Genomic DNA, 14,600 nt, shown 5'->3' with positions numbered 1-14,600 from the left:
TTCTTGTTTCTTCCGGGAGCTGTCACAGCTGCACTCATGAACCTCCACGCTGAATAAAGGACCAAACAACCTTGCTTATTAGTAGCGATTAATCAATCATTCACAACCAGCTGTATTGTTTTATCTGTTTGCATAGTAAGTTCTATGTTTACGAACTGACCTTTGAATATTATATATACTGTGGTGTGCGGAGACGTTTGTCTGTAAATACATCACGTGTTGACAGACATGACAACAAATACATGCACTTTCTTTAAAATCTGATCACAAACACATCCCTGAAAAACCCTTGCTCTGGCGTCCTGCACATGTCCTTGTGTCTCGTATCTCGTATCATATTAGCGGGAGTTTCTCAATAGATGTTAAATGCTGCGACATTTACAAATTATAAACTGATAGGTAATATTAAATGTATAAGAAAGTAGTTTATATTATGACTTTTGCATGTTCACACCATATTTTCATTTTAAGTGATTGTGAGTTTAAAATATCACCTTTTTTAAATTAAACCTTTAAAGACACTGTCTTGCAAAAATGAGATATCTTGGATTATACAGTTTGTCAGTATTATTCTCATTATATCTCATACCTTTTTTTGTCCTCTTTTCTGTGCAGAACCACAGAAAACGAACAAACTATATATCTTTTCATGGTTACACCTTGCAAATGGACATTGGGACTGTGTAAAGACGTTATTCCTGACCACGGCTCCAGAATGTTCAGACGATGTAGGAGGAAGTTGTGGCATCCATTGAGGCCCTATACTGGCTCAGTGCCTTCAAACCCTGATTCTGAGTTCAAAAATTCAGAGATGTCAACCCAAAGCAAGAGACCCTTACACACACCAGTCATGGTGAAGGAAGTGTTGCAGTTTCTGGACATCAAACCCGGGCAGGTCAGTCAGTTCTTTATCTGAAGTCAGCTTTCACTGAAATAAAGTGTTTACACTGACTATACATGTATATCTAGCAGTTTGTGAGGTCACATTTGTGTCATTTGCATCTTGGATTTATATTTTTTGTGGCTGAATCTGTAATGATTCCGTGCATAAAGACCTACACTGTCAGAAAAAAAGTGCAAAATTGTACATTTAGTGGTACAACATGGTACTTTATCTAGCACTAAAAGGTGCATAATAGAGTAGTAATATGTATGTACCCTTAATGTACTAGTATGAATTAATCTTTTAGGGGTAAATAAGGTATGTCCCTGTAACGGCACTGCCCCAGTGACAAGCTGTATTGTACTCCTAAAGGTACAATATTTGCAAATTTTTTTCTGAGAGTGTATGTTTAGTTATTAAGTCTGATTTCATGGGATAAGATTGCAAATTGCCAAAAGAATAAATGCAAAATATTGACGAATATTTACCCTCTACCAAATATCTTTTCGAATAGCAGTATCATCAGAAATCATGTGATTCGTGACATGTTTAGATGGAAATAATTAATCAAAAAGACCATAACGTGCATCCTTTTTAACTCCTACACAGGGTGCAACATTGAACTTTAGTGTTTGTGTATTTGTGTATGTATGTGGGAAAACCTGGAGGCGGAATGTTGACTTGTCATCGCCATGTTAACCACATGCCGTCTTGACAAGAAAAAAAAGTTGTTCGTCACTAAAACTTTTAGGACTCCCGATTTGTTAACTGTCCCCTCTTGGGAAGGGTAGGGAAGTTAGCAGAGTGCTCACAGACCTTGGCGTACTCTAACGTGCGAGCAGGCCAGATGGGCGTGAGTCAAAGGGCCTTCTGCTCTAGTGGGCAGCTTGAGATGGGCATCGCTGGGTCCTACCGCTCAAATCGTTGCTCATGCAGGTGGGGGCTCCGGGTCAGTGACTGAGTCAGTGATGGCACCACTGTTGGGTTGTTGGCAGATCGTGGGGCACCACAGTACCGCACCACTCCTGACTAAGGTTTGCACCTCTTAACTTCACTATCCGCCCATGGGCCAACTGGTGCAGAGACAGCCTGCCAAAGGCCTGCGTTTAACCAAATAATCAAATAAAAAATAATGAGACCGTCTGTGCTTCAATAAGGAATGCATCTCACAGATGTGTTTGTGTTTGCAACGAGGTTGTGCGCCATTTAGAATTGAATTGAGAATGCCTTTTATATTCTGAATTTGAAGTTGAATTGCAGTGGCAAACAGGAACTAGAATTGAAAACTGAATTTAAGGAAGAAAATTCTAATTAATTGAAATTCATAAAAACTCAAATAAGTGCAATTTAAGAAAGTTTGTTAAGATTAACTTTGAATGTTGACATGACAGCTGTGTCTAAAATTTTGAAATGTTTACTTTACAATAAAGTCAATTTGTGAACATTATTTATTGCATTAGCTAACAATAAACAACTTTTTCTACACTATATATTAATCTAGTTTAATGTTAGTTTATAAATATTCTATTATTCATTAGTATTTCATGTTTTTTCATTCATTAATGTTAATTTGTACAACTTGATAATATTATAAAATGTATTAATATGCATAGAAAGTACCATTAGCCTTGATTATTAAATGCTGTAAATGTACTGATCATTAATTCATGATGCCTGTTAACAAATGTCAACAAATTGTTTTCAAAAACTTAAAACTTTTTAAACATGTATTTTAAACATAATATCCCAGAATTAACTGTTGAATTTCGTTGAATTGCAATTGAGTAAATTCATCTTCCTGTCATTCCGATTCAAAATCCATTTCAACTAATGGGCAATTAAATTCAAATTTACTCATACGTGAAATGAAAGGAAGCCTATTCTTCAACTTTGAATTTACCCTACCCTGGAATGCAATGGCACTTGGTTTGTTGGCAAAAGAGCTCCTAGTAAAATTGCTCCTCCCAGAGAACATGGTGAAAGTATATTGACTATTGATAACAGAATAGTCTTTTAAATTCATTTGTGTTTTAAATTGTGTATATATATTTATTTATAAAAAGAAATCACAATTATATATATATATATATATATATATATATATATATACACACTGAACAAAATTATAAACGCAACACTTTTGTTTTTGCCCCCATTTTTCATTAGCTGAACTGAAAGATCTAAGACTTTTTCTATGTACACAAAAGGCTTATTTCTCTCAAATATTGTTCACAAATCTGTCTAAATTTGTGTTAGTGAGCACTTCTCCTTTGCCGAGATAATCCATCCACCTCACAGGTGTGGCATATCAAGACGCTGATTAGACAGCATGATTATTGCACAGGTGTGCCTTAGGCTGGCCACAATAAAAGGCCACTCTAAAATGTGCGTACACTTAAAGTTGGCATGCGTACAGTTGGCATGCTGACTGCAGGAATGTCCATCAGAGCTGTTGCCCGTGAATTGAATGTTTATTGTCTCCAAAGGCGTTTCAGAGAATTTGGCAGTACATCCAACTGGCCTCACAACCGCAGACCACGTGTAACCACACCAGCCCAGGACCTCCACATCCAGCATCTTCACCTCCAAGATCGTCTGAGACCAGCCACCCGGACAGCTGCTGAAACAATCGGGTTGCATAACCAAAGATTTTCTGCACAAACTGTCAGAAACCGTCTCAGGGAAGCTCATCTGCATGCTCGTCGTCCTCATCGGGGTCTTGACCTGACTGCAGTCCATCGTCGTAACCGACTAGAGTGGGCAAATGCTCACATTCGATGACGTCTGGCACTTTGGAGAGGTGTTCTCTTCACGGATGAATCCTGGTTTTCACCGTACAGGGCAGATGGTAGACAGCGTGTATGCCATCATGTGGGTGAGCGGTTTGCTGATGTCAACGTTGTGGATCGAGTGGCCCATGGTGGCGGTGGGGTTATGGTATGGGCAGGCGTATGTTATGGACAACGAACACAGGTGCATTTTATTGATGGCATTTTGAATGCACAGAGATACTGTGAAGAGATCCTGAGGCCCATTGTTGTGCCATTCATCCACGACCATCACCTCATGTTGCAGCATGATAATGCACGGCCCCGTGTTGCAAGGATCTGTAGACAATTCCTGGAAGCTGAAAACATCCCAGTTCTTGCATGGCCAGCATACTCACCGGACATGTCACCCATTGAGCATGTTTGGGATGCTCTGGATCGGCGTATACGACAGCGTGTGACAGGTCCTGCCAATATCCAGCAACTTCGCACAGCCATTGAAGAGGTCCACACCAACATTCCACAGGCCACAATCAGCAACCTGATCAACTCTATGCGAAGGAGATGTGTTGCACTGCGTGAGGCAAATGGAGGTCACACCAGATACTGACTGGTTTTACTGACACAACACAGATAAACACAGATTTAGACAGATTTGTGAACAATATTTGAGAGAAATAGGCCTTTTGTGTACATAGAAAAAGTCTCTGAACTTTGAGTTCAACTCATGAAAAATGGGGGCAAAAAACAAAAGTGTTACGTTTATCATTTTTTTCAGTGTATATATATTTATAAAAAGAAATGGCAATTATATATATATATATATATATATATATATATATGTGTGTGTGTGTGTGTGTATGCAAAAATCTAACCTTTTATTGAAGTAAAAGAATTGAAAGTGGGGGGGAAATCACATTATGAAATAAATGTTTTTCTCCAAAACATATTGGGAACAATTATTTGCCCCCTTTTATTAAATACTTTTTGCAACATCCTTTTTCCAAGATAACAGCTCTGAGTTTTCTCCTATAATGCCTGATGAGTTTGGAGAACACCTGACAAGAGATCAGAGACCATTCCTCCATACAGAATCTCTCCAGATCCTTCAGATTCCCAGATCCATGTTGGCGCTTCTTTTCTTCAGTTCAGCCCACTTATTTTCTATAGGGTTCAGGTCTGGGGACTGGGATGGCCATTGCAGATGCCTGGTTTTGTGCTCAGTGACCCATTTCGGTTTTGATTTTGATGTTTGTTTTTGGATCACTGTCCTGTTGGAAGATCTAAACATGGCCCATTATAAGATTTCTAACAGAGGTGTTCAGGTTTTGATTTTTTTATCTGTTGGTATTTGATCGAATCCATGATGCCATGTATCTGAGCAAGATGTCCAGGACCTCTGGCAGAAAATTAGGCCCACAGCATTAGATACAGCAGAGTATTTCATTTTGCACGTGGTACTTTTTTATCCCTGTATGAACTAAACCCATATTAAGTGTTTGCTGCCAAAAAGATATATTTTTTGTTTTGTTTCATGTCCATTTTTTAAATGTACTGTATATAATTCATATATATATAAAGCAATTTGTTTTTATAAATTTGGGATTAGACAATAAGAGTGAAGTGATATGTGGAAAGATCATGCCGGTATTAATGTATTTAACATACTGTACTGTGCTGATTTTAATGCTAAGTGGGAGTTACAGCAGAATTTCAAGATGCGCCTTTACTTCCATGACTTTAGTCTTCTAATCAGTAGAGATCTGTTTTATTGCTTGAAGCATTTAGTCTCAAAATGTAAAAAGCAAGCAGCAAATTGTTCAATGTGGAAAAAAAGAGCTGGTTCATGCTCTTCTAATAATTACCAATTTAGCCTCCTTTATTATTACTCTGACAGACAGCGTAATAATAACTGTTAGTCAAACGCTTACTGTGACTGCTCAGAGGGATCACTCTAATATTTTGATCTGCCATTGTAAAGCAATCAACCCCACTGCAGAAGCTCTCATCCAACAAGGCAGGAGTGAGTATGAATGGAGCTCTTAGGCAATCAAAGAGTAAATGCAGCAATTACAGTAAAGTGGGTAAATGTAGGCTTTCAGCCGGCCACCTCCCACGCAGCTATCCAGGAATGGATAGCAGCACAGGTGAAGGGTTTTCACGCGTCACCCCCTGGAACGGCAGCTGCAGAGTAGAGATTTCACTGACAATCCATCAAAATTGGTTCTGTAAGCGGGATTGCCCTTGAATGCTCCGTGACGGTGACGGCATATGGTCTGTGCTTTACTTGTTTGACAATATTTTGGTTGTATACATCCGGTTATGACAACAATCACGTTATTTTTCCCCTCATTTTTATTCTCCTGTGCTCCCAACTGCTACTCAGCCACACTGTACCTGCAACAGCATAATTACCACAAAAATTCCAGTAAGAATGGCTGCACACTTCATTTCTCATTCTGCTTACAGGTGTCACCAACATGTGTGGTGGCCCACGCCAACTTTCCTATTGCCATGGGAACTGTTGAAACAGTTGAGGGAAGGTTACCCATATTTAGCTTACCACCTAGAGCCATTGCAAAACTGAATTTTGTGATATTTGGGGGATTTCAAGCATGACATTGTACTGCTTTAGCACCTTCCTATAGAGCACAAAAGTGATCACTGACTTTTTTTCTGCAGCCTTGTTTCCAGAAGTATTTTATTTCCTTTCCTTCCTAAGTGTTTTTATTCCCATTCATTTTTCTCCATTAGGCAATTTGATTTTAAACATTTAATAAAAAAGAGTCCTTAAACCAAAACAACCAGCTCTGAGATTGATTCATAACATTACAAGATTTGATTCAAAGCAACAAAAATAAATAAATAATAATAATACTTGAAAATCCATCAAAGGTACTGTCTGCTTAAATTTGACATGACATAATGAATTTTTTTTTTTACAATGTAAATCGTTTCAATGTAAGTTAAATAGCAAGTCTTTTTGTATGGAGAAAAGGAATTGTTGTGCTCTATTGAAATGTGAAGATAGATGTCACAGCATAGATATCAAAGTGTGTAAAACTAGGTACAATGTATACATACATACATACATATTTATATATATATATATATATATATATATATAAATGAAATATATGAAACCTGGGAACTACAGTACATTAAGTGACAATCTTTCAGTGTTTCATTATCCTGTTTTGTTTCTTATAGAAGCTTCCATTGACAGAGGGAAAGAGCTGAGGGAAAGATGGAATTCTTTGTTAAATCTCTCTATTCTCTCCCATTCTGGGCCTTTTCACCTTCCACTCGCCCATAAATTAGCCAAACTAGAGCAGCCTCATTAGCCACCAAATTAGCCTGGAAAAAAATTACGTTTGGTACAACTGGATATTCTATTCACCTTTAATTGCAGATCCACTTTGCCGGCCGAATAACCATTTTGCACTAATTATCTTAACCATCCGGATGCGACTGTAGCATTTGGCTAATTGAATAATGAGCAGTGTGAATCCTACAGTTTGATTACAGGGGTGTAATGTGGAAGCCATTTGAGAATGACAGTAGCAGCGGAGAGGAGATGGGGGAGTGGGAACTTCCATCTGTCTAAGGGGAATAGACATGTTTGTCCACATTAGACTTACAGCCGTGTGTAATAATGCACAGTACGTGACCTGACCAGGTAGCGATGCATGCCTTGCTCCCTTCTGTTTGGAAATTAGTTGAAAATTGGTTTAAACGTTTCATTCAATTGGATTCGTTTTTCTGGACGAGCGTGTGCATAGTTTGCGTTAAATGAAAAATGCGAGACTGATTTCATTTTTACTTCATTTCATTTTCCGCCTTTTCTTCTCTGTCACAATCTTCAAGTGCACATAGAGCTTAACTGAGTGTAACAGATTGATATGAGGAGGTTCACAGGTTCAGCTTTTTCATTCCTTGCCATTTCAGACCAATCTCAAAACCAGATGTGACCCTTTAGGAATGATTCTATTGCTGTCTCATAGTGTTAGAGCCAATTGGAAAGGCCAAAAGGCCTGTATACATGTGTTGCCATGAATTTCTCTCTGGCTTTTCATTATACCATCGTTGCAGGTGTACATTTATGTTTTGTCCTCATTTCACTAACAGGATTTAGTCACAGCTCATCATCGGAACACTGAATTTTCAAAGGCATATAAGGATAATAGGCAGGATAGAGGCTTGGCATTTCATGGCAAATGGGCATTATGTGGCTATAATGTAATGCATATGATATTAGGGAAGCGCAATATATCTGTACCAGACTAGTTTTCCAATATTAGAGATTTTAATTGGTCATTTAATTTATTTTATTTACATTACCTTTGTCATCGTCTAACATTTACTTAAGTATTATAAAACCACAAATTAAAAAATGTAAAAACCAAATCTCCAAATTAACATTCATTTTTATACTCTACATTATAGTGCTGGGATGACTAAATGTACTTTCATCATTTAAAATGATTGCTTGTTTTTAAACAGGATTCCCTGAACACTCTGCTTATCTGCCACTTGTCAGACAAACAGACTGCCCCGCCTCCCAAATCACACCATTGGTTGAGTCAGTGTTGCTATGTCAGGCAGCTTAAACAAACAGAGCAATGTTGTCTCTAAAGTTGTCTGCACATTAAACTGACTGAGAAAGTATTTAAACTTTAAACTTCACCTCGCCCCCCTCAACCCGAGCTGAGGAACATAATGGTGTTAGAATGTCCTGAGGTGATCTTATAAACAAAATACTCATTCTTATTGACAGTTTGCAATGTGTATTTCTCTCCAGTTTCCTTGGTGAAGGGGAATACGTTATTGTCTATTAGATTTATACACTGCGATCTGGTGGGCCCATTCTCAGATCTCACCAAAGGGCCTTTTTACTTGGTGACGTCCACCCACGACCCAGCCAATCTCCTGTGATAGATTCCTCGGTACTGGCTTTCCCCTGGAGCCTGCCCACGAACAATCGAAGCCAGCCGCTGCTTTATTCATGTCCTGTCTCATTTATTGGCCCTGCTCTTAGCGCCTGGTTACACACATTTGCACGCCCACTCAGTAAAGACACACCCTGACAGGAAGTGATTTGTTTTGTTTTATTGCCCGTCAAAATCCCCAACGCCCCCCTTTTCTAGTCTTTACCGTCTTGTCCCCTCCCTGTGGAGAGTGTTTGATCCAGGCAGGTGGACCAGCAGGGATGGACACAGCCAGGCATGGGGGAATCCTCTGCTCTGGCTCAGGCTCTGTCACCAGGGAGGAAGGATTGCAGCCAAGGGAGATTAATGAGCTGTCAGTCTGGAGAACGGGGGAGGATTCGGGAATTGGCTGAAGTTACCTTTCGGGCTGATCTGGGGTCAGTTGATCAGTTTGTCTTTCAGTGATTTTGAATTAGATGGCGATAATGGGGTAAGCTCTTAGAGTTGCATGAAGCATGGGGTCCTGCGATAAGTGACCCTCTGACAAGATGCCCATCCCTGCCACACCTTCTTTTCTCCTCTTTCACTGAGGTAGAATATCACCTGCTGTCATATGTGACCATCTCTTTTTTTCACACCACCAACATTAATTGACTTTTTTTTGGCCAATGCAACAGGTGGCACCAAAAATTAAAGACATAGATTGGGCAGAAATGGAAACTCTATCTTCAGTTACTCACCCTCATGTCGTTCCAAACCTGTATGAATTTAGTTTATTCTGCAGAACACAAAAGAAGATATTTTGAAGAATGTTTAAGCGGTTTTTGTTCAAACAGTGAAAGTCAATGGCGTCCAAAACAACATTGAACCGCACTGACTTTAATTGAATGGACATCATCTGTGTTCCCCACAGGTTTGGAATTACATGAGGGTGATTAAATGGTGACAGAATTTTCTTGAATGGGTGAACTACTCCTTTAATACTTTGTATAAAACGGACGGCCGTGAAAGACCCGATGACGGCAATCGGCAATGCTGACGCTGTGGTATTTATCAACAAGCCATGACGTCAGCGCATTGACGGCCAGTAGGACAGACGGCAGACCTCAATAAATTTTCATGTAATGTTACACTCGCACCGGTCATGCATGGCAAATAGGTCCGTGTGCTTAGGTAAGGTGCAGACTGCATTCTCCTGGTGGACATGTTGTACTGGGGATATTTCTGGTCTGTTCTGGCAAGCCGCTGTCTCCTCCTTCAGCCTGTGGCAGTATTTTTTCGAGGAGTGTGGCCCATTGAAAGACGAGGCTGGTGAATAATTGATCTCTGTAATTAAACACTCCGGCAAGGGATGGCAGAGCTGATTGACGGCCAGATATTAAGCTCGAGCCTCGTAAGGTTGCAAGTTTAGTCTGGGGTTATCAGTGGCCATGAGCAAAGTCTCTCTCTGTCTGTCTCTCACTCTCCCTCTCCCTGACTTCTCATTACTCTCATGAATAGACAATTGGGCCATGGTGGTGGAGGCGCGGCATGAAAGGGAGTCCGTGACATCATTAGCCAAATGTATCATGGCTGTACCAGGTGGCTAAGCTGGCAAAGAGGGGACAGCCTCTTAGTGGGAGCTCAGCTGAGGCCCTCAAGCGTTCTGCGTCGCCACAGCAACACACCCGTTGAATATCTTTTAAGAAATGTATTGTTCTGATCCACTGCAGGAAACGCAACCTCTACAGCAGCCCTTGAACTTTGATTTGCATGCTATTTGCTATTTTACTTATTTCTCTTTCTTTTTTGAAAACTCTCTATTCTCGCTTCAGGGACACGGGGGAAAAGAACTGTAAATATTGCGGCGTATTAGTCACCAAGCAGCGTGCCACTCTGCAGCTATGTAGGTGAAACGAAACACCCACTTCTTTGATGGTAAATAACTCCAACAATGATGTGAAGGATAATTACACTAATGATGCAAGTAGCTCCTCGTGGGAGATTTAAAAAAAGCCTGAAGTTGAAGAATGGTTTCTGGAAATCCACACCTGAACGTTTGCTTTAATAACTGATATTTAAGTATGCAGTCTCCTTCAAACAATATTACTGAAATGTGGGGAAAAATAAATAAAGTGAAGCCTCTCCAAGACACGGGAGTTATTACTAAGGGTTTTATTACAATATTTACATTTGCGCCTACCGGGTGAGCGTGGGCTTGCTAATCAGATGTATGCCCCGTGGACAGCTGGATAGAGCGATGACTCATCACAGCAACATGGCCTTGATTGGGGTTTGCATGAAAGCTCAGAAACCGCAGGCATGCTATTATTTGAATTATGATTCTCTATAATTTATTGCACCAAATTTGCATGCTGAAGCCTGGCCCCTGACGTGTCGGGGTGTCAAACGTTATGATCGCATTTAATGCAGGTGCACTAATAGGGGCACTGGGGTTAAGGGCAACACTAGATATTGTCTTACGTCACCGTTATACTTGTTTTCTGGTAAACTCCTTGACAGATGCTTTCTCGCTTGTGAAAACGAGGCTCTGAGAATGTATTTGTGATTGTTAGCCTCCCTCCCACCGACTCGCGGTTTTGATGTCAAACTTTACCGTAAGTGGAGATTTGGAGGTGAGGCTTCAGCAACAGCTGCTGCTGTTTTCTGCTGGTGAGCTCATGCTGAACTTTGAAGAAATGCTAATTTTGGGATTGGAATCTGAATATTTTACACCCAAATTAAATGCACAAACTGAATAAACTATACGCAAAACATGAAGGCAAAGCTTTCGGAGTAGGATGCTTGCAGAGCCTCTTGCTGATCCTCAGTGTCTTTTAGCACCATTGATCCCACGCTGGGGAGCCAGGTGTCAATAGGCACCACGGGTTGTGTCCAGGGCCGGAAGCGCAATCGCTTCACAGAAGGTCAGATGGCCTGTACTTTTTCTTTTTTAGTTGTCCTCTCCCTCTCTTCATTTTTAATCACTCGTAGATCTCATTCAGCAGACACATCTTCCCCTAAAGGGAGGGGAGGCAAGGAGAAAGGGAAAAAAACAAAAAGTTTTTGTGCTTTATGAGTCAGCTTCCTGACACAGAGCCTTCCTGCCCAGCCATGGCCTAGACTAACTAATTGAAAGCTGTTTCTGATTTAATTAAAGTGCTGTCTTTGGCCTTATGTATCTGACTGATGAATGCAGTCCAATACATGGTATATGTAATGCTAAATGTTTAGCTCTATATGTGTTGATGTCCTTGTGAGACACAGACTCATGCTTTGAGGTAGCTTGTGACCGGCTCCTGCTGATTCCTAAATGGATGGATGTAATAGTGATGAGGGCCCATTCTGGTTTTATGAGTGACAGGAATTGTAATGTATGGCGTTTCATTTTGCTGTTGTGAAGCAGGTGTCTTGGTTGGTTATGGTTGCCTATAAGATGTATAAATGCCTTGAGGGCAGAACGGTGAGCCAGGGCCGTAAGCAAAGCCTTTTTTAACCCGCCAACTAAAATGTTATGTTTTTGGATTCATTGCATGTGGATTTTTGCATTAAGAAATAATAATATAGCTTCGTCCTATGCATAATATCTAATATTATGCCAATCTCAGCTTTAATGATCACAAAAAAACGTATTTAGTTAAGAAAATAAAGCATTTTCCATATAAAATAAATGCACATTTAATATTTTATTTTATTTTATTTATTTGTTACAACATTCAGTTTAGATCATTTATCTTACAAAATGTTGATTTGTCACTTTTCTGGTTAGAGTTAAAATGAAAGATTTTAATTTATTTAAATATTCTTTTCTTTTCATTTATTTTAATGTTTATTTCCCCCCGCTTGGGTGTTAAAACATCCATCTTAAATTATTTTTCACACAACTGTTGATTTATATCTTCTTTTAGGTTATCAGATTCTTCTGTTTCCTTTCAAATATTACTAAATGTCAAAAGGTTCTAGTGTACTGTGGAATGTGCAAAACCTGGAAACTCTAACATACCCCTGTTGTTTGTATAGCCTCTAACTACATGTAGGTACATATCTGTTACACAGTCTGACAAGCATATACACACCCAGACCAGGCATGTGTATGCATTTTTCAGTGAAAAGACTGGTTATGTATTATAAGTGAGGGGTGTTTGGGTTACAGCGGAGCTGGGGCTCTCATCTGCTTTGGCTGAAATGGAAGCAGTCGAGAGACACCGATAGAAGCTCAAGGGTCAGGTGGGCTGTATGCATTACCCTGTGCAGTGCTGGGTTTCACCTGATGGACCTCACCTGGGGAAAAAGAGACAAGAAAAAAGAAAATTACTTTGGCTCAATCAATCAGGAATTTTTATCTATAAATGCACACAGAAGCAAACATGTTGATTGCTAAAATGTTTGCATTTTGAAATCAGGGATGCACAATTTATTGGTTTCATTTCAGTTATTAGATGGTTTTGGAAATATATCAGCTGATATTGAATATTTCAACCTATTTTTAGCATCATAATACTTATTTAAAGTTAATCTTTAAAAACACTAATAATTAAAAAACACGGTTACATGTCATCTTTAGCAGATATCAATATAAATATAATTGTTTTTATAATTTTGTGATGCTTGCTTCACTTGTAGCATTTTAAATGTGCATGACATGACACGACATGATATGACATGTTATGACATGACAATAATTATCTGTAATGGCCAGAAATCGGTGCAGAAATCTGTAATTAATATCGGTGCATCACTATTCAAATATATCTATTTTTTTCATTTGTAGCTAGCATAATTGCCCATTTTGATCCAGTTTTGAAGCAGTTTCTGTAGCTTTTAGTTTTGTGCAGGTCCCACATTAGTGTCATTGGTGCTGGTGCTGGGCTTGTCTATTGTCAGGAAACACTTTGTCAGAAAAAGAAACTCCTCGGGTGGTGCTGATGACGGACTCTTAACAGCAGAGGCAGTGGAAATTTACTCTGAATTACCTGCACAGGTGGTAAGCTCAGGAGGGAGGGCTTAGAGCGGGTGAAGAAGTCTCTCAGCACATCATGTTTAGGGCCCATTGGGGATATACTCCACTATGAATGATGAGTCATATTTCAGCTGTTGTAGAGAGCCCAGAAATAAATTTATGTAAAAGTAGGTGTTTGTAATTCATAAATTAGAATTTTTATTACAAATATTTGTATTGTATTTGTTGGCTTTTTTCACCTACCTATTCATTTTTTTAAAAACACACTCTTAAAAATGATGGTTCATTCTAGAATCTAGAAAGATTTAGCAAATAATCCTCTTTAGAGATTATTGATTTTCATTATGATGTGTTGATTTGATTATATGTTCTTTAAAGCACCAAAACACACATTATTTTCAAAAGTTCTATTTTTTTTTTTTAAATGTAAAGAGTGTATTTCTTTCGATGTATATAAAATGTAAAAATATCCTGTGATGACTGGGCAGGAAATAATAGGGGGGAAAACATACTATTGAAACGTATCTTAATTTCTAATTTATCTTTTTGTTTGTTTTATTTTTGCATTGAAATGTAGAGAATATAAGTGACTTGATTAAAAAAAATGCAACAAAGCAAACAAAATTGAATATATTGCAGCATTTACTGTATTTTTGGCCCACGGCCCTCAATCAAGTTTGATTTTTGGTTCTTCGTTGTAAAAAGTAGCTCAACTGTGACCGTCTACTTTTAAGCGGTCTTTGTTCTGTAAATATTTTCTCCATAGGCATTTCAAAGTTTTTCAATAAAGAGTTCTTGAATCAAACCAACCAGCTCTGAGATGAATCACAACATTAAACCTTTCATTCAAAGGCAAAAAAAATATTTGAAAGTCTGAAAAAAGACAAAAGCACTAGACTGCCTTTTATGAGACATTGAAATACTCATCCATCCCTTGAAGCATTACGAATGATGTAATCAAATCAGAAACGACAGTGCAATATAACGCCTTCATTGATTGTAAGTATAAAATTCCATATATTTAAAGTTTATTGGAAGATATCCAAACATATACACATCTATAGTTTGAGAGTGTAGAGAGA

General features: G+C 38.8%; 1 protein-coding gene across 3 annotated transcripts in view; it reads left to right on the top strand.

Annotated features, from left to right (window-relative positions):
• The first annotated feature begins 17 nt into the window (after window positions 1-17).
• mettl15 (methyltransferase 15, mitochondrial 12S rRNA N4-cytidine) overlaps window positions 18-14,600 on the top strand; it is a 119,409-nt gene continuing 104,826 nt past the window's right edge. For all 3 annotated transcript variants that reach the window (XM_082162609.1, XM_082162607.1, XM_082162608.1), the window contains exons 1-2: window positions 18-135; window positions 616-895. In XM_082162609.1, the coding sequence (XP_082018735.1) occupies window positions 650-895 (246 nt within the window). In that variant the 5' untranslated portion in view covers window positions 18-135; window positions 616-649. The remainder of the gene's footprint in view (window positions 136-615; window positions 896-14,600) is intronic.

Source organism: Leuciscus leuciscus (assembly GCF_965113295.1).
Source record: "Leuciscus leuciscus genome assembly, chromosome: 2".
Classification (NCBI taxonomy): Eukaryota; Metazoa; Chordata; class Actinopteri; order Cypriniformes; family Leuciscidae; genus Leuciscus; species Leuciscus leuciscus.
The sequence above is the reverse complement of the archived record's forward strand: the minus strand, read 5'-3'. Positions and strand labels throughout refer to the sequence as shown.